Source organism: Thalassophryne amazonica, chromosome 8 (genome assembly GCF_902500255.1).
Source record: "Thalassophryne amazonica chromosome 8, fThaAma1.1, whole genome shotgun sequence".
In the NCBI taxonomy this organism is placed as follows: domain Eukaryota; kingdom Metazoa; phylum Chordata; class Actinopteri; order Batrachoidiformes; family Batrachoididae; genus Thalassophryne; species Thalassophryne amazonica.
The window spans coordinates 113,804,348-113,824,455 of NC_047110.1; the positions used below are offsets into that span (position 1 = coordinate 113,804,348).

A 20,108-nucleotide genomic window follows, 5' to 3' on the forward strand; every position below is an offset into this window, starting at 1 on the left:
TGGTTTGGATGAAGTAACTAATGAAAATAACTCAGACAGAACAATCGGAGAGAAAGTCTAACCAAATACCGGCATCACTGAAAGCAGCCAAAGATAACGATACGTCTTTGGGATGGTTATGAGTAATTTTTTCTCTAATAGTTAAAATTTTGTTAGCAAAGAAAGTCATGAAGTCATTACTAGTTAAAGTTAATGGAATACTCAGCTCAATAGAGCTCTGACTCTTTGTCAGCCTGGCTACAGTGCTGAAAAGAAACCTGGGGTTGTTCTTATTTTCTTCAATTAGTGATGAGTAGAAAGATGTCCTAGCTTTACGGAGGGCTTTTTTATAGAGCAACAGACTCTTTTTCCAGGCTAAGTGAAGATCTTCTAAATTAGTGAGACGCCATTTCCTCTCCAACTTACGGGTTATCTGCTTTAAGCTACGAGTTTGTGAGTTATACCACGGAGTCAGGCACTTCTGATTTAAAGCTCTCTTTTTTAGAGGAGCTACAGCATCCAAAGTTGTCTTCAATGAGGATGTAAAACTATTGACGAGATACTCTATCTCACTTACAGAGTTTAGGTAGCTACTCTGCACTGTGTTGGTATATGGCATTAGAGAACATAAAGAAGGAATCATATCCTTAAACCTAGTTACAGCGCTTTCTGAAAGACTTCTAGTGTAATGAAACTTATTCCCCACTGCTGGGTAGTCCATCAGAGTAAATGTAAATGTTATTAAGAAATGATCAGACAGAAGGGAGTTTTCAGGGAATACTGTTAAGTCTTCTATTTCCATACCATAAGTCAGAACAAGATCTAAGATATGATTAAAGTGGTGGGTGGACTCATTTACTTTTTGAGCAAAGCCAATAGAGTCTAATAATAGATTAAATGCAGTGTTGAGGCTGTCATTCTCAGCATCTGTGTGGATGTTAAAATCGCCCACTATAATTATCTTATCTGAGCTAAGCACTAAGTCAGACAAAAGGTCTGAAAATTCAGAGAAACTCACAGTAACGACCAGGTGGACGATAGATAATAACAAATAAAACTGGTTTTTGGGACTTCCAATTTGGATGGACAAGACTAAGAGTCAAGCTTTCAAATGAATTAAAGCTCTGTCTGGGTTTTTGATTAATTAATAAGCTGGAATGGAAGATTGCTGCTAATCCTCCGCCCCGGCCCGTGCTACGAGCATTCTGACACAGTTAGTGTGTTCTGACAGTTTCAGATCACTCCAGAGATGTTCAGTCAGATTCAGGTCTGGACTCTGGCTGGACCACTCAAGGACATTCACAGACTTGTCCTGAAGACACTCCTTTGATATCTTGACTGTGTGCTTAGGGTCATTGTCCTGCTGAAAGACGAACTGTCACCCTAGTCTGAGGTCAAGAGTGCTCTGGAGCAGGTTTTTATCCAGGATGTCTCTGTACATTACTGCATTCATCTTTCCCTCAATCCTGACTAGTCTCCCAGACCCTACTGCTGAAAAACATCCCCACAGCATGATGCTGCCACCACCATGGTTCACTGTAGGGATGGTGCCTGGTTTCCTCCAAACATGACGAGTTCAGTCTTTGTCTCATCAGACCAGAGAATTTTGTTTCTCCTGGTCTGAGAGTCCTTCAGGTGCCTTTTGTCAAACTCCAGGTGGGCTGCCATGTGCTTTTTACTAAGGAGTGGCTTCTGTCTGGACACTCTACCATACAGGCCTGATTGGTGGATTGCTGCAGAGATGGTTGTCCTTCTGGAAGGCTCTCCTCTCCACAGAGGAATGCTGGAGCTCTGACAGAGTGACCATGAGGTTCTTGGTCACCTCCCTGACTAAGCCCTTCTCTCCCGATCCCTCAGTTTAGACGGGCAGCCAGCTCTAGGAAGAGTCCTGGTGAATCTGAACTTCTTCCATTTACAGATGATGGAGGCCACTGTGCTCAATGGGACCTTCAAAGCAGCAGAAATGTTTGTCCCCTTCCCCAGATTTGTGCCTCCAGACAATCCTGTCTCTGAGGTCTACAGACAATTCCATTGACTTCATGCTTGGTTTGTGCTCTGTCAACTGTGGGACCTTATATGTAGACAGGTGTGTGTCTTTCCAAATCATGTCCAATCAACTGAATTTACCCCAGGTGGACTCCAGTTAAGCTGTAGAAACATCTCGAGGATGATCAGTGGAAACAGACACCTGAGCTCAATTTTGAGCTTCATGTTGAAGACTCTGAATACTTATGTTTACTTTTTTTTTTAAGTAAACTTGCAAAAATTTAAATTGTGGGGTTTTGCATGTAGAATTTTGAGGAAAAAATTATTTTCTTCCTTTTTAGAATAAGGCTGGAACAAAACAAAATATGATCAAAGTGATGGAATATGTTCCAGATGCATTGTAGCTTCTTTATTGGTGTCTTTTTTTTGCAGCAGCAGTTCTAGTAGATCAGCAGAGTTCGAGACGACGTGTAGATTTAAAGAAAGCACATGTTTACGGTAAAAAAAAAAATTAAATACATTTGTGAATTCTTTCATACAATATTTTCTGACAGCATTTGGGTTTGTTGTGATTTTTATTTTTTTTAATAACTGTTGTGTGTCTGGTGCAGACTGTTGGAGTGGTTGAATCCAGTGCTTCTGAAGCCTAAAGATGACACGGTACGCTTTATTTAAAATATCTTGTTTTTGTTGTTGTTGTCACTGCAAGAATTTAAAAAGTTACTTTTTCAAATGATGTCAGTTGTGTGAGCTTTAAGCAAAACATCTTCTTAGTCACATAAAATCTTGTTTGGGATTCGTAGTCTGGTGCTGTTTCATTTTATTTTTATATATTTTTCATAGTAAGACACCGTTCTCTGTATATTTGTGTTTAATGGTGTTTTTGAAATGCCGTGACAACTACAGTGTTTATATTTGCCTTTATTAAATGAAGGCTGCTGTTTGTGAATGAATTGGTTGATTTCTGAACAGGTACACTTAATTAAATCATTAAATGTGACAGCACATTCACTAGTGTGTTAATTTGGTTTCATTTGTGAATTCAATTTATATAGCACCAAATCACAACAAAGTTGCCTCAAGGCACTTCACACTAGTAAGGTCGAACCTTACCAACCCCCAGAGCAAGAACGCAGGTGACAGTGGGAAGGAAAAACTCCCTCTGATGGTTTGAGGAAGAAACCTCAAGCAGACCAGACTCAAAGGGGTGACCCTCTGCTTGGGCCATTCTAACAGTTACAAGGTTTTTACAAAGTTTTACAAATGTGAAGAAACAGAAAACAGGAAATCAAAACATGACGCAATATGAAAGGAGTGTGTATTTGTTTGAGACGTCCACAGCAGGTGGTTATAACCGAACCACCTGCTGTCACATTATTTTATTTAAGAAAAAAATGAAGCGGCGTTTTTGTAGCTGGTTTCCTCTTGTTTGTTGTATTTACTGTTTTAGTTCAGTAAACATTTTATGCTTTAAGTCCATGGACGTGTGCGATGCAGGTCCAGGTGTTAAGGCCCTGTCACACCTTGACGATTTAGCCAATGTATGCCAACTGTATTAAAAAACGCTGGTATAAGTCCAATAAGTTAAGGGTAAGTTTTTTATAAGTTAAGAGCTCGTTGAAACATGCTGATGTTCGTCCTGATGATCTGAGCTCCTCAAATTTTTGGCATGCTGAAAATTTTCAACATGTGCCAGCGTGTCACTCACGTGTCCCGCACATGCGGAACATAGGTTTTAGGTAAGTTATGTGATTGTTGGGAGATGTTTCTTGTCATTTACTCATAAGTGTAAATCTGTCCATTAATGCTGGCCACTGATTGGCTGAATGCTGCGTCCGTATGCAGAACGACTGTTTCATTCACACTCGGAATGAATCTGACCTGTTTATTTCAGTCCAATCACAGACGGACATGAATCCACATAAAACTCCTGATTTTTGAAAATGACCTCGGAAAATCCTTTAATTCTCATGCTGGTGCTGCGCTCTGATCACACAGAATCGCTGTGATGGTTTGAACTTTTAAAGCGCCATTGCTGTGGTGTGATCGATCGATCAGGGTGATCACGCCTGATTAATGCGCTGTTTAAACATTTAAAGTGCCATGGCTGTCAGTGATCACCACACCGACAAATCACACAGCACGTCATTGTGATCACACCTGATCACGGTGGACTGGCGCTTTAAAAGTGAAAATCATCACAGCATTTCATTATTCAGGTCTGTGATGACCTGATCAGCGGCTGATCAGGTCTGATCAGATCTGCTGATTAGGAAGCAGCCAGCACTTTAAACATTTAAAGAGTCACAGCCCTCCATTCATTCATGTCAGTTTTTCCCACAGCTGGTCCACTCATCAGCATTCTGTACACAATGAAAGTGGTCCAAGATAAAAAATGAAAATAAAAAAATTAATATTAAATTAGTCTTGTTTCTGATGCGCACCACATCGTGCAGTACCGACCAGAACCACTAGGTGTAAACGGAGCTGTCAGCAGACGCTGGATAATGGTCAAGGTGTGACAGCTGCATTAATTTATTAGTTGAACGAACGACAGCGTGTGGCAGAGTTTTTAATATGGGCAGCATACGCAGACTAAATCGTCAAGGTGTGTCGGGGCCTTTACGCACCATCTGTGCAGTCATCTAGAATTCATAGAACCTGGATCATCGCTCACACACAGAATAACCCGTGCGTATCTGTGCATTCACCGTCATCGTATTAAATCTCTGCATCTCCTGACCATCCTCAGGATGTTTCCAGTGATCCCGTCTGCAGTGAGATGCTGGTGCACTCGGCCTTTCCAGTGGAGCCATGCACCAGCATGGATAACGCCCCCATCACAGACTCAATCCGCCAGGTACAGAAGGACATACTTGGTTGTCTTTTTTTTATTATTATCAACCATTGACTGTTTGAAGTATTTCTCACATCTGTAAGGGACGGGACAACATCTGTCAGCTACTAATGCAGTTTTTTTTGTAATGCACTTTCTAAAATATTTTATAAATGTGTAGAACTCAGTCTTCTGAGGGAAATTGAGTATTATGGTTAGTAACTTATTTAAATTCTCTCACCACCTTTAGGAAGTTGATAGAAAATTGTTTTTCCTCTTTCTCTCTTTAGCGCCTTGGGGCAACTGTTTGTTGTGATTTGGCGCTATATAAATAAAATTGTTTTGATTTGATCTTTGAATCCTGCGACCACAGAGTTCCTACTTTCGGTATGAGTATACGTCAGAGGCACCGGGAGGCTCCGCTACAGAGGGTCCAGGAGGGTGGCATTTGTTATTGTAGGGGATATGTGGTTGTCTTAAGAATTCAGAAAGGTGATTTAATAAGGAACCGTCCAGGTCATTGCATGTGCCGTACATGTATGTACGGCACATGCAACAGAGCAAAGAACAGAGCTGGAAAGGAAGGCATGAAGCGTAATGATCTGGCTAGGAAGTGGGGAAAACAAGAGTTTCATTTCATCCCACACCTGTCCTCAATCAGCTACTCATCACACCCTGTATTTAAACCAAAGGTTACGTATGTAACCACGGTTCTTCGAATCCCGACTGACCGCCAGAGGGCGGTGCCGAAAGCACTGAATGATCCCTTCGCGCATGCGCAGTTGGAGTAATAATACCAAAATAATCACAACTGTGACACCACGGATGACCAATCACAGTGTATATCAATCAATCAATCAATCAATCAATTTTTTTTATATAGCGCCAAATCACAACAAACAGTTGCCCCAAGGCGCATATATAAACATACGTCATCCAAGGCTCTGTCCCCTTTTTCGTCTCGCGCGCAGTTCGCCACTGTTGGCATCCACCATTTTTGTGCTGGATATTTCTTGTGGTTTTGCCGTCGTTGGACACCCTTTCGTCTTTCCTTCTGGCAGGAGCAGCATTTTTCGCCCTTCTGGGGCTGCGACAGTTCTTGTTACTGCGGTAAGTGTCTCTTTTCTTCGCCATTACCGGTGACGGCAGCGTGTTCGCCCCCTCTCCCGGTATTGCGCGGATATATGGACATACATGTATTGTTTCAAGCTACCTGGGTCCTTTTGTTGTTTCGTTTTTGCCATTACCGGTGACGGCAGCGTAGCGCACCTTCTCCCGGTTTTGGGCCTATTTGTGTTCATAGCTGATGGTGTTGGCCTCCTTTTGTTGTTTCGTTTTTGCTACTACCGGTGACTGCAGCGTGAGCGCCCCCTCTCCCGGTTTTTAGCCTGTCTGCATTGACGGCTGACTGTGTTAGCCTTTTTTTGGCCTGCGTTTTGTCAGCGCTAACGGAGTTGGTGTCCGGTTTTGCTATTACTGGTGACGGCTGCGTTCGCGCCCCCTCTCCTGGTGCTGGCGTTTGTTCTGAAGACTGCAAGCCTGTTGGTCGGGCTTATGGACGGCTCCCGCTGCTTGTGGGTTCGCACTCCGAGCAGATGGTCATGACCTTTGCCCAGCTTGTCTCGGGATTGACCCCCTGACGGAGGCGCTGTCAGACCATCCCTGTATGAACTGCAGTTACATGCCTTGTGCTGTGAGTGGCTCAGCTGGCACAGGTGCACCCTCAACAAGAGGCCGACCAGCTCCCGCCTTTGGTGCGGGTGACTGTGCCCAGGCGTTCAAAGCGTCGGAGTGAGGTCACTGCTACCTTGGCTTCTCCTAAGAAGTGGGTCGCAGCCGATTAAGGCCTTGCCACAAGGGTAGAGCAACTGTCTGCTGAATTGGCTGAGATTAAGTCATTGTTTCATGCCCAGCAGCTGGAAGCTCCCTTGCCTGGGACAGGGGCTTCTCCACCTGAGTTGGTGGAAGAGGATGTATTGTCTCTCGCCGCCTCGGCCTCTCATTTTGTGGCAGTAGCGGAGTCTCGGCCATCTTTTGCTTTTGACACGGGTTCGTTTGGCTCCTCTCACAGTGTGGTCAGTGAGTCGATCAATGCCGCTGTGCAGGATGTTATGCATAGGGCCTTAACTCTGCTGCAGTTGGATGTTCCCGTGGGAGAGGGGCCTGCCCCTGGGAGTGCTTTTTTCAGACATGGGCGTACGCCCACTCCCTTTTCTGTTCCCTTCTCGGTGGACTATTTGAGGGAATTGCACGCGTGTTGGCGGGATCCTCGCGCCTTCTCATGTCTCTCGGCGGACGGTCCGGCGTTGGCCTCTATGCATGAGTCTGCCAGGGCCGGTTTGGACTGCATGCCAGCGGTTGACCCGGCGGTGGCCTCGCTGGCTGTGTCTCCGGAGGAGGCTCTACGCAGCGAGGCTCGGTGCCCACTGACTCAGTGCCGTGTGACTGACAACCTCCTTTGCAGGGCTTATAATGCAGGAGCGCGTGCTGTCCAGTTTGGTAATTCCCTGGCGCACCTCCTGTTTGCATCTCTGCAGGATACTGGTGCTGCGGCGGATGTGGTAGGATTTAGTGATACTGCTTTGCAGGCTTTTTCCCTGATGTCAAGAGAACTTGGCCGAGTTATATCTTTTCTTGTTCAGGCTTGTCGACAGGTTTGGCTGGCGCAGTCTACCCTTACTGAGGCATGTTGGAGGACCCTCCGTGGTGTTCCCGCGGAGCCAGGTGTACTGTTTGGCCCGGCTTCCCTGGAGGCACTGGAGCGGTCCATCCAGGCGCAGCAGACTAGGCAGCGACTCTCTGGCCTCAACAGACCTGTGGCCCCGCAGCGTTTGAGGCGTTTGTCTGTTGGCCATGATGTGCAGTCACCCCCGCCTCGATACCGCTCTGAGGGTTATCAGCGGGGCTCTCAGCGGTGGCCGTGGGGGTTTGTGAACCAGTTCACCACCCCACCAGGCAGACCTGAGCTTCGGATGGTGGCCACCAACCCCCCAGGGCCCGCAGTGCTCCTAGGGGTCGTGGGGAGTGGTGGTGAGGCCACCGGGCCGGCAGTCGGATGGTTTTCCCATCAGCAGCTCGACTACTGGGCTGCTCACACTGTGGATCTGTGGGTGGTTGCTACTTTGACCAGTGGTTAAAGGTTGCAATTCCAACGTCAGAATTGTCGTGTGTGGTCGTCGTGTGACCTGCCACACGACGACAGTGTGGCAGGTCAAGGTGACTTTGATTTCCGACCCGGTGAAAGCTCGAGCACTGGACCAGGAGCTCTCTGCTGTCTTGGCCAAGGGTGCTGTCGAGGAGGTTGATTCTCTGCAGCAACCCAGAGGCTACTATTCCACATATTTCCTCATTCCGAAAAAGACTGGCGGGTTTCGTCCCATTTTAGATCTGCGGGGACTCAATTGTTACTTGAAGGTGCTGCCGTTTCACATGTTGACCACGGCGGAGGTCCTTTGAACTGTGGCACGGGGGCATGGTTTACATCGATAGATCTGACTGATGCCTATTTTCATGTGCCTGTTGCGGCAGACCACCGCCGCTTTCTGAGGTTTGCCTATCGGGGTCGTCATTGGCAGTTTTGGGTACTCCCGTTTGGCCTCTCCCTTTCTCTAAGGGTGTTTACTCGGTGTGTAAAGGCAGCTCTTGCCCCGCTGCAAGCATGTGGGATGCAGATTCTGCCAAATCTTGACAATTGGCTTCTGTGCGCCCCGTCTTGAGCGCGTACATCTCGGGATATGCATCGGCTACTTGCTCACGCGTCCCATTTGGGTCTCAGGGTCAACCTGGAGAAGAGTTGCCTTGCTCCTTCTCAGACCACTGTTTTTCTCGGGGCGGCCTTGGATTCAACTTCCATGGAGGCTCGTCCATCCGCCTGTAGGATTGATGATGTCCTCCGGTTGGTCAGTCGGTTCAGACTAGACAGGCGGTTTCTGTACATGACCTTCATGCGGCTTCTTAGCAAACTGACGTCAGTCTCTCGCAGTCCTGCCATTGGGCTTGCTTTCGTTACACCCTGTGCAGAGGTGGCTCAACAACTTTCGTCTGGACCCGCGACTGCACAGACATCGCAGGCTCACGGTGACATGGTTGTGCTTCTGGGCCCTGGCTCCCTGGAGGAACAGGGCTTATTTGTCCAGGGGTGTCCTAAAGGGGCTAGTGCTGTACCGCAGAGAGGTGGTCACCATGGATGCCAGTTCCATGGGATGGAGCGCGGTCTGGTGGCACAGAGCGGTTCAGGGACTCTGGAGCCGAAGGGATCGCTTGGAGCATATCAGTGTGCTGGAGCTACGGGTAGTGCATCTAGCTCTGAGGCACTTTCTTCCCCACATGCAGGGGAGACATGTTCTGGTGCCGTTGGGCAACACCTCGGTTGTCTACCACATCAACCATCAGGGGGGCACCAGGGCGGCTCATCTTCTAAGAGTCTCCAGGGTGGCTCATCTTCTAAGAGTCTCCAGGGTGCCTGCTCCAGGGGAGTGGTGTATTCATGGCGATGTGGTGAGCATGATCTGGGACCTCTATGGTCGTGCGGAACTGGATCTGTTCGCAACGGAAGTGTCAACTCATTGCCCTCGGTGGTTTTCCCTTACGGGGTGTTGGGCGCGTTGGGTCGGGACGCATTTGCTCATCTGTGGCCTAAGGTGCTCCTGTACGCTTTTCCTCCTCTTCTGTTGCTTTGGCCCACTCTATAGAGGGTTCTTAGGGAGGGCCACAAACTGTTGCTGGTGGCTCCGTTCTGGCCCGTGTGCCCAAGGTTCCCATTGCTTCTGAGTTTATGTCGAGGCAACCCCTGGTGTCTTCCACCCAGGAGGGATCTTCTCTCTGTTGGGGGGACGAGTATGGCACCCCGTTCCTCAACTCCTGAACCTGTGGGTGTGGCTGCTGGATGCCAGGGGTCAAGCCTGACTGGGCTCACTGATCCTGTCAGGCGTATCATTTTGTCTGCCAGGGCACCTTTTACCCAGCGGCAGTATAACAGGTGGCGACTGTTTTGTCGGTGGCGTTCTGCCCGAAGTGAGGATCCGGTCACCTGTTCCATTTGTACTGTTCTGGATTTTCTCCAATCTGTCCTTGATGAGGGACGCTCTCCCTCGACACTGAAGGTTGCATCCACCGGCTGCCCCACGTGTACCTGCCTGGGATCTGACCCTGGTGCTCGCAGTGCTTTCTCGTCCTCTGTTTGAGCCTTTTGCAGAGGTGGACCTCAAGTGGCTCTTGGGTAAGACTGCGTTTTTGTTGGCCATCGTCTCTGCTAAAAGAGTGGGTGAGTTACATGCTCTATCTGTCAGCCCCTCGTGTCTCAAATGGGGTCCCGATCGGGCTGATGTTAACCTGTGGCCGAACACGGCATTTTTGCCTAAGGTGTTGTCCCGTGCTTATAGTAACCAGGCGTTGTGATTTCCGCGGTTTTGATCCTAGTTGTTGGTGGCCGGGGATGGGTCTGACTTGTTGAGAGCACTGGAGGTGTATATTGCAGCTACTGAGAGTCTGAGACGCTCTGACCAGCTGTTTTTGTCATGGGGGTCCTAAGTTGGGTTGCATCTCTCTCATTGGATCCTTGATGTTATCTGCCATGCCCATTGTGCAGGGGACTGTTCCCGGCCGGCCGGCGGGCATGAAGGCTCACTCTACCAGGAGTGTCTCTGCTTCCTGGGCGGCTATGAGAGGGGTTCTGCTGGATGCCATCTGCGCTGCGGCATCATGGTCTTCCCCGAGTGCGTTCACTCGTTTCTACAATGTCAATGTGGCTGACCCTTATCCTTTGGGTCGTGTGCTCCTTTTGGGGTCCTCTGGGTCTCCTCTGTGAGGTAGGTGCTCGGGATTCCTCATGACATTGTTGGTATTAGTCATTCAGTGCTTTCAGCACCGCCCTCTGGCAGTCAGAAGGAATGAAATGGAACGAAGGTTATGTATGTAACCACAGTTCTATGAATCTCTACTGACCGCTGGAGATTCTCTGTGTCTCGGAATCTCCGTGTTGCGCGAGAAGGTTCTGTAGGGACAGAGCCTCGGATGACGTATGCTTATATACACTGTGAGTGGTCATCCGTGGTGTGACTATTTTGGTATTATTACTCGAACTGTGCATGCGCGAAGGGATCATTCGGTGCTTTCAGCACCGCCCTCTGGCGGTCAGTCGGGATTCATAGAACCGTGGTTATATACGTAACCTTTGGTTTAAATACAGGGTGTGATGAGTAGCTGATTGAGGACAGGTGTGCAGGAAAGTTCCAGAGTGGGGCGTGGCAACAGGGGGAAGAACCTCCCACCACCACAGACCCAAGTGACGGATAAGAGCGAGCAGAGACACCAAAACCCAAGCAGAAGTAACAAACAAAACCACAGTGATACAAAGAGAACAAAACAAAATCAAACCAATAAAATACCTAACAAAACCCACCATCCTGATAATCTGTATCCTCTGATCTGCAGCTTAAAAAAAACACTTTCTAAGACTTTAATCTTATTCTAGAAATCGTTTTGGTCAGCTGTTGTCTGCTCTAATGTTTTGTTGGGTTTGGTAGACTTTAGCCCGAGTCCTGCCTCTGTGTCTATCAGTCGGGCCCCTTCACCATGCCGGCATGTTAAGCTTCACCAGCCTGTCTGTGTGCCTGGCTGTATTAGCTTTTAAAATTCACTGTCAACTTCCAGGTTGGACCCACCATTGTATAGCTCTGTCCAGATCAAATGCTCTGACCTTCAACAACTATATAAGTAGTATGGCTATTAGATTCTATTTTCAGTTAAAAAACTTCAACCTGCCACCAGCTCTGTTGGATCTAGTACCAACTACAAACTCTCAAAGGAGCACCAGTTCAACATCGGTGGAACAGCTCCAAGTCCCTTCTTATAAAAACACTTATGGACAAAGATCATTCTTCTACATCTATACTAAGGTGTGGAATGGTATCTCTCTGGGCACTAGAACTATCAGCTCAGAGATACTATTTAAAAAAACTTAGAGACGATTTATTGAATAGTTATTTGTGTAACCACTGATCTACCTTTCTCACTTGTCTGATCTTTTTATCTTTTTATTTATGTATTTATGATTTTATGAATGTGTGCTGTACATGTTAGGTTTATTGTCCACATGATTGAATGAAATGATTGTTTGTGTGTAGGTTTATGTGTAAAACAGGAACCTGCTGTAAAACAGTTTTAACTGAGTCAGGCCTGGGGTAATGTGCAATTGTGCTTTTAACCTTTTTCCTGTATAATAAATGAATGAATGAATTACAACAAAGTGAAATTTCATGTGCAGTGAAAACAGCCAAATCTCCCCACTGTAAGACACGAAGCCCATATGAAAGTCATAATAAGTCAGTAGAATGAATAATGCAATACAACAGTTATCCTGATACAGTGAAAATGGAGAACTGTCATGCATATATGAAACATTATGACTTATCCTTTTGTAAATCCTTCCTTCCATATGAGTGACGTTGTTATTCAACCAAGTATATAATTTGCTAGGCCCTTGCAGTTCTGTCTTGGATATGGGTGGCCCTGAAAAGGGCCGTTGGGGGTTTGGAATTAGATTATCCTAAACGGTAACTGGATAGCTGGTGTCCTTGTCTCCTACACCTCCCCTCCTCATGCGCCTCTGGTAGGATCCCCCGTGAACTGCGGACTTTTCGGCTCCAAAATGCCATTCGTCCAGTGTGTATCTGACAGCATTCCTGAAACCCAGGAAATCATCATCGGAATCTCCTCTCATAAAGATGTCCCTGAATAACTCCCTATTCTCTGGTTCATCTTTGTCAAGTATGCTGTTTTCACCGACCACAGTATGTGCAGTCGCCACCATGATTCAGTTCTTTTTTTTTTTTCCTGACGCATGCGGTCGGATAACCCACTCTGTATTGGGGAAGACACTCGTCTAACCAATGCAAAAGGAGCATTACACCCGGAAGTGTGTCTGACATACGCATGAAGTTCGGGCTTCAACTAGTCCTTGGCGTTCATTGGTTATAACGCCGGTTCTGTGGGTACCTCCCAAACAGTAAATATAGCAGACCAGAAGACAATGAAAGTGTGTCCGGGGAGCGATATTTCGAGGACGGGCAGAGTGTGTAATGCATGGCGGTCCACTATATATCTATGACGCACAGGACTGGCGTTAACTACCACAGAGCCTTTCACAGAAGAGGATAAAAGTGCAATAAAAAATTTTTGCAGATGCTCAGCTGTAGATCACAGCTCACACATGATGCAAATTAAACAGAAAAAAGTGTTTTAATTCTATAGATTGCTAAATCCCAAATTAAGGGGCTCTTGCAGCTTGATAGAGGAGCCCTGTGGACCTTCAGTCTACAGCTGAAGTAGTTCAGCAGATGATGTGACTCCATCAGGAAGTCAAAAAAACTACTGTTCTGTTTGTGATAATGTGACTAACTTTATCTAACACAACTATGAGGACAAACAGACAAACACTGGTCTTCTGCTGCGACTGATGAATGCAAAATGCTGTTTTCTTGTAATTGTATGTTTGTTACATGTAATATGCAGTAGTTTTTGTAATTTTGGAGCCTCTGTTGTAAACATAGGACAGAATCCTCCAGACTGGGGTGCTGTTACAGGACCGGTTGAGCCGGTTTTGTGTGTGTGTGTGTGCGCGTGCAGGTCCTGCAGAGGAGGCGTTATTGCAGTCTGTCACCAGCAGAGCGCTACAGCTGGCCCGCTGTGGCTCGCGGCTGCAACACCGTGGTCATCTCTAGCGACGCTGTGCGGCCTCTCAGCTACCTGCCGCCGCTCCTCACCCACATCCTGCTCAACTCCAGCTTTAGCTCCACAGCCGGGGTGAGTCCAAACCTTAACACCAATGAGAAAGTTTGTAAGTGTTCTGAAATGCTTTGCGTACCTTCCTCGGCGTATAAAGGCCGTCAGTGTGTCTCTCAGTAAGTATGAATAAAGTTAAATAATCCTCCAAAACTGAGCTTTCTTTGTAAATAAAGCAGTAATGTCTTTTCTTTTTTGTCTTTTTTTGTGTTCAGCCGGTAGCGGTGCTGGTGTGTCCGGGCTGGGAGAAGGCTCAGATCATACAGGACCTGCTGGAAGAGACCAAGGTCACCCAAACCCTCCACCCCGTGATGGCGCTCGTAGGCATCGCCAAAGATGAAGCCAAGAGCGTCAGAATCCCCAAAAACTGTGAGTTTGTGTTTCTCTCCTAAGGAAGCTTCTGGAAACAGGGATGTCAAATTGCTGGACGAGCTTCAGACCTTCCTGAGCACATTAATCCGCATCGTCTCAATCCACCCAGCTCTAAATGGGTACTGGCCTCAGCTGGGGAAGTAATCTGCATTGGACTAGGCTCCCATCTTGGCACCACCGGCACCAGTAGGCCCTCGGGTCTGTGTAGGACTGGCTTCTCCTTCATGTTCTGCTTGAAGACCTGGAATTTCAACATCTGCTACACACTACAGCATCACAGAATGCCGTTTGTTCTAGAATATTCCAAGTGGAGGTAGTCACAGAGCTGTTTTATTCCAGGTGCCGTGTTGGTGACCACACCCTTCAGCCTGGTCCGTTTGCTGGCCTGCCACAGCTTTCTCTTCCTGCATTTGTTCCACCTGGTGTTGGATGAAGCTGATAAGCTCTTTTCTTTGGCCCCAGACCAGGTACCTCTGTGGGGGGTGGGGGGGCACACGAAGTCTGTGATAGGTTGGAGAAACCTGGTGCTTTAGTGTGACATCTAGTGGCAGGAAATGGTTAATATGACCTGGAAATAAATAACCCTGCGGGTGTGTCTCACTGGGTGCAGACTGTGTGTCAGAGGGGGGTGTGATGCGCCCACAGTGACGTGAACTTCTTCACGTCTCGTTCTGGCAGATGGAGGTAATTCTGCAGCATTTCCACAAGGTGACCTCCAGTGACAAAAACGCATTCCAGCCCCAGCAGCTTGTCGCCTGTGCAAAGACATGGACCTGTCACATGGAACACCTGGTGACATCTCACATGCCCTACTGTTGTGTCGTCATCACGTTGCCCGAGGAAGCTGCGCTGTACGGCAACGTTCAGCAGGTGGGTCTGCGTGAATCCCCTGGAATCAGGCTGACAATGATGGACCTGCATTTAGACTAGCGATGGGTGTTGATAAGATTTTACCGATATCGATTCCCTTATCGATATCTCTTGTGAATTTTCTGTGTAGGCTTTATAGGTTTTCTATGTCGACAACATTTTAAATTGGTCACTGGATCCTTGATCTCTGGACATAAATATAAATAAATAAAATCTGTAGTTTTTGTCAAAAGCCTTTCCTTTCAGACATTTTGGCATGAATGTCTCTCCATACCTCTGAGCTGAGCTCAGCCGGCTGCTGCACGTCAGTGCAGGACGTCTCATTTTGGAAGGAAGAAAACGCTTTGATTGATTGTAGTTTGTCTGTATTACAATGTTTGGAAAGAGGTGTCATTTGATTTAAATGGCGTTTTGCTTTGAAGTTATTACAACCCCTGGCAATAATTATGGAATCACCGGCCTCGGAGGATGTTCATTCAGTTCTTTAATTTTGTAGAAAAAAAAAGCAGATCACAGACATGACACAAAACTAATGTCATTTCAAATGGCAACTTTCTGGCTTTAAGAAACACTGTAAGAAATCAAGAAAAAAAATTGTGGCAGTCAGTAACAGTTACTTTTTTAGACCAAGCAGAGGGAAAAAAAATATGGACTCACTCAATTCTGAGGAAAAAATGATGGAATCACCCTGTAAATTTTCATCCCCAAAACTAACACCTGCATGAAATCAGATCTGCTCGTTAGTCTGCATCTAAAAAGGAGTGATCACACCTTGGAGAGCTGTTGCACCAAGTGGACTGACATGAATCATGGCTCCAACACAAGAGATGTCAATTGAAACAAAGGAGAGGATTATCAAACTCTTAAAAGAGGGTAAATCATCACGCAATGTTGCAAAAGATGTTGGTTGTTCACAGTCAGCTGTGTCTAAACTCTGGACCAAATACAAACAACATGGGAAGGTTGTTAAAGGCAAACATACTGGTAGACCAAGGAAGACATCAAAGCGTCAAGACAGAAAACTTAAAGCAATATGTCTCAATAGAAAAAGCACAACAAAACAAATGAGGAACGAATGGGAGGAAACTGGAGTCAACGTCTGTGACCAAACTGTAAGAAACCGCCTAAAGGAAATGGGATTTACATACACAAAAGCTAAACGAAAGCCATCATTAACCTAAACAGAAAAAAACAAGGATACAATGGGCTAAGGAAAAGCAATTGTGGACTGTGGATGACTGGATGAAAGTCATATTCAGTGATGAATCTTGAATCTGCATTGGGCAAGGTGATGATGCTGGAACTTTTGTTTGGTGCCGTTCCAATGAGATTTATAAAGATGACTGCCTGAAGAGAACATGTAAATTTCCACAGTCATTGATGATATGGGGCTGCATGTCAGGTAAAGGCACTGGGGAGATGGCTGTCATTACATCATCAATAAATGCACAAGTTTACGTTGATATTTTGGACACTTTTCTTATCCCATCAATTGAAAGGATGTTTGGGGATGATGAAATCATTTTTCAAGATGATAATGCATCTTACCATAGAGCAAAAACTGTGAAAACATTCCTTGCAAAAAGACACAAAGGGTCAATGTCATGGCCTGAAAATAGTCCGGATCTTAATCCAATTGAAAATCTTTGGAAGTTGAACAAAATGGTCCATGACAAGGCTCCAACCTGCAAAGCTGATCTGGCAACAGCAATCAGAGAAAGTTGGAGCCAGATTGATGAAGAGTACTGTTTGTCACTCATTAAGTCCATGCCTCAGAGACTGCAAGCTGTTATAAAAGCCAGAGATGGTGCAACAAAATACTAGTGATGTGTTGGAGTGTTCTTTTGTTTTTCATGATTCCATAATTTTTTCCTCAGAATTGAGTGATTCCATATTTTTTTCCTCTGTTTGGTCTAAAAAAGTAACCGTCACTGACTGCCACAATTTTTTTTTCCTGATTTCTTATAGTGTTTCTTAAAGCCAGAAAGTTGCCATTTGAAATGACTTTAGTTTTGTGTCATGTCTGTGATCTGCTTTTTTTTTTTTCTACAAAATTAAACAACTGAATGAACATCCTCCGAGGCTGGTGATTCCATAATTTTTGCCAGGGGTTGTAATTCCGACTGGACTCTATCGTTATAACTTGACTCGGCAGAGAGCCGGGCAGCGTTTGGAGCTGTGTGAACAGAACGGAGGACGATTCTCGTTTTTCTCCCAACAAGACGGGGTCCCAGTTAGTCACTTTAATCCGCACAATAGTGACTCACAATTGACATATTCAGGGATGAAAGTGGTGAAAAACAAAAAAAAGCTGAAACCCAAAATCACCCCCAATGCCACCTGCATGGAAATGTTTGAATTCTAGAAGCTCTGAAATGCAATCTGGGACTATTCCAGACAATAAACTGCAGTGAGTGCAGCATCCATTTAGTGAGGGGAAAAAAACCCAACTTTCCTTATTCAAATTCATTCCAGTAGTATTCTGCTCTTACTAGGATGCAGCAGTTTTCTAACTTGGCAGATAGTTCTGGAGAAAATCACTGAAGAAATTAACACATTGAAAATATGGTTTTACCGAAACAAATTGTCATTAAACTTAAATAAAACAGGGATGAAGTGGAGGTGTAAGAGTCACTAGGTGTTCACAGGAAACATTTATTTCTATATGTATTTATTTATTTTCATTGTTAGTTGGTTTTATCTTTTCTGTTGTTTTGTTTCATCAGGTTCTTTTTGTCATTCTCTAAAATTGTATTGTCACATTGAGTTATTACTATTATTGTTGTTGTTGCTATTATTAATAATATATAAACAAAATAAATAAAAAATATTACAATTTGTAATACATTTGACTCTTTTAGGACAACAAACGCTGAGCCCTTAATTATTATACAGACAACAAATGTGCACAAATGTGCTGAGATGCGAACAGCTTAATGCTAACTTTTACGTTAAATGCTATAGACATGCTAACGCATTAGCATCAGTCCCATTTTTAAGTTATTAAATACATCTGTCAACTGTTTCAGAAGACTATAACAGGTCAGTTTAACATAAAAAAGGTAAATATTACTCACAGGCATATGCTCTTTAGGGTTTTAGCGGGGAAAAATTAAGATAAAGCGAAATAAAACAAAGAACCACAAAACAGCGGGTCGGATCAATGCTTTATTGCTTCATGCTTCAAAGAAGAGCCGCACTGCAGAAACAATTGATTACAGACCCTGCAGGGGTTCTGTAATAAATGTAGAGACATGATCATTTTCCTGACAAACACCCCAAAAACAACTGCCGCTCTTAAGGACCACTAAGGGAATCGTTAAGCAAAAAGGCTATTGATGTTGGTGGATCTAATAATTTCTTAACGATATCTGAAAAAAAAAACGGTTCTCGATACCCAGCCCTAATTTAAACACAAGAACGTAATAAAATCATGGGTGTTTGTCTGTCTGTTAGCAGGATGACTTCAAAACTATTCCACAGATTCTCACCATATTTGCACCACAGGTCATGGAAGATTCCACTGAATTTTGGATGTGATCTGGATCCGGATTGGCGGACATCAGAAGGCTCTGATTGCTCTTGTCGATAGAAATGTGTTGACGTGCAGGGAAATAAGTTCCTCGTTATTTCCAAGGGGCACACGACAGCATTAAAATGTATTATGATAAAGACCACACGTGGAGAACACTGTACGTGTGGTGTTGACACAGATGTGTCATTATGTCTGCATCTGTGCACCTTTGTGTTATTTGTAAAAAATACTTTTCAGCGTTTCACCCATTTTAAAGGATGAAATTTCCATAAATTTGTCAGTAAGTTTTGAAAAGAACTTTACAGTTTACTCAGCGAAAGGTGACAAACATTGATATACTAATGATCAGAGGAAAGACAGTCTGAGTCCTGACTGACCGTATTTTTCAGATTATATGTCACACTGTGGTGTTGGTCCAAAAATGTGTCATGAACAGGGAAAAAACATTCACACCTGTTTATAGGTTTTATGTGGGTTTTTTTTTTGTGTGTGGTGGTATTGCTTCATGCAACAAGAAGCAGAAGTAATTTAATCTACAAATCATTTAGTTATAATTCAGATACTGCATTAGCGAACAGACCCAAACAGCACAATATTCTTCCGCTTGTTGCCACTGAACAGATGCAAACGTCTGTTCAGAGATAAACATGCACATTTACCTCATTAAATGTAATGAAATGCTTTTAAACTAAACTTTTTAAAAACCTAGCAGCCTTACCTTAGCCTACCCATCCTGCTCATTGCTCACCTTGTTGTCTCACACAGTCCAGACAGGTGGTGTTCCGAGTAGTATAAAGGTTCTAAAAAGGTTATATGGTTTGAGACTAGTTTGAGTCTGATTTATTGATTTCATTCATTCTTTAAGCATCAGCGCATCCTTCTCATTTGGATCTTTTTGTGTTACAGTAGTTGACATGACATGATGTCTTCAACCGCTTATCCACGATTGGGTTGTGGTGGCAACAGCTCCAGCAGGAAACCCCAAACTTCCCTTTCCTGGCACACATTAAACACCTCTGACTGGGGGATCCCGAGGCGTTCCCAGGCCAGTGTGGAGATATAATCTCTCCACCTAGTCCTGGGTCTTCCTCAGTCTCCTCCCAGACGAATATGCCTGGAACACCTCCCTAGGGAGGCGCCCAGGGAGCATCCTTACCAGATGCCCGAACCACCTCAGCTGGCTCCTTTCAACTAGAAAGCGGCTTTACTCCGAACTCCAAGAAGAGTAAGGTCCAACCCCTGTCAGAGAGTGGCTCGGGAGCCAAGGCTGTGCGTGGAGGTGAGGCCCACTTGATCTAACTGGTACCACTTCTCCTGGCTCCAAACAGGCCCCAGCTTCCTCCAGGCCACGTCACGTTTCCTCTTTCTGGATTTTTTCCATGGAGTTGTTATAAACCAGTCTTAGTGTGGCCCCTTGCCTGAGTCTCATTTGCATGGGAGACCCTACCAGGAACACAAAGGCTCCAGACAACACCGCTCTCACGTTCATAAGGGCACACAAACCTCTCCACCACAATAATGTGATTGTTCCCAGTTACGGTAGTTGGCATCGAGGTTGACGGTGCATCACTTCCACCTTTTTCTCATGAGGGTCAGTCGCAGTACAGATCAGTGCACGGAAGCAGCTTGTCACACTTAGGGATGGGGCCAATGCAATATTGGTATCGGGTTCCGATACCAATGTAATTCACGGATCGGAAATGTCTTATACCACCTGCTGCTTTTCTGATCCATGAAATACATCTGGGG

At 45.3% G+C, this 20,108-nt stretch overlaps 1 protein-coding gene across 1 annotated transcript in view; it reads left to right on the forward strand.

Annotated features, from left to right (window-relative positions):
* tdrd12 (tudor domain containing 12) overlaps positions 1-20,108 on the forward strand; it is a 145,300-nt gene that overhangs the window by 73,096 nt on the left and 52,096 nt on the right. Inside the window, exons 7-13 of the mRNA XM_034175553.1 lie at positions 2,398-2,463; positions 2,577-2,625; positions 4,718-4,825; positions 13,427-13,603; positions 13,798-13,951; positions 14,294-14,421; positions 14,633-14,824. Coding sequence (XP_034031444.1) covers positions 2,398-2,463; positions 2,577-2,625; positions 4,718-4,825; positions 13,427-13,603; positions 13,798-13,951; positions 14,294-14,421; positions 14,633-14,824 — 874 coding nt within the window. The remainder of the gene's footprint in view (positions 1-2,397; positions 2,464-2,576; positions 2,626-4,717; positions 4,826-13,426; positions 13,604-13,797; positions 13,952-14,293; positions 14,422-14,632; positions 14,825-20,108) is intronic.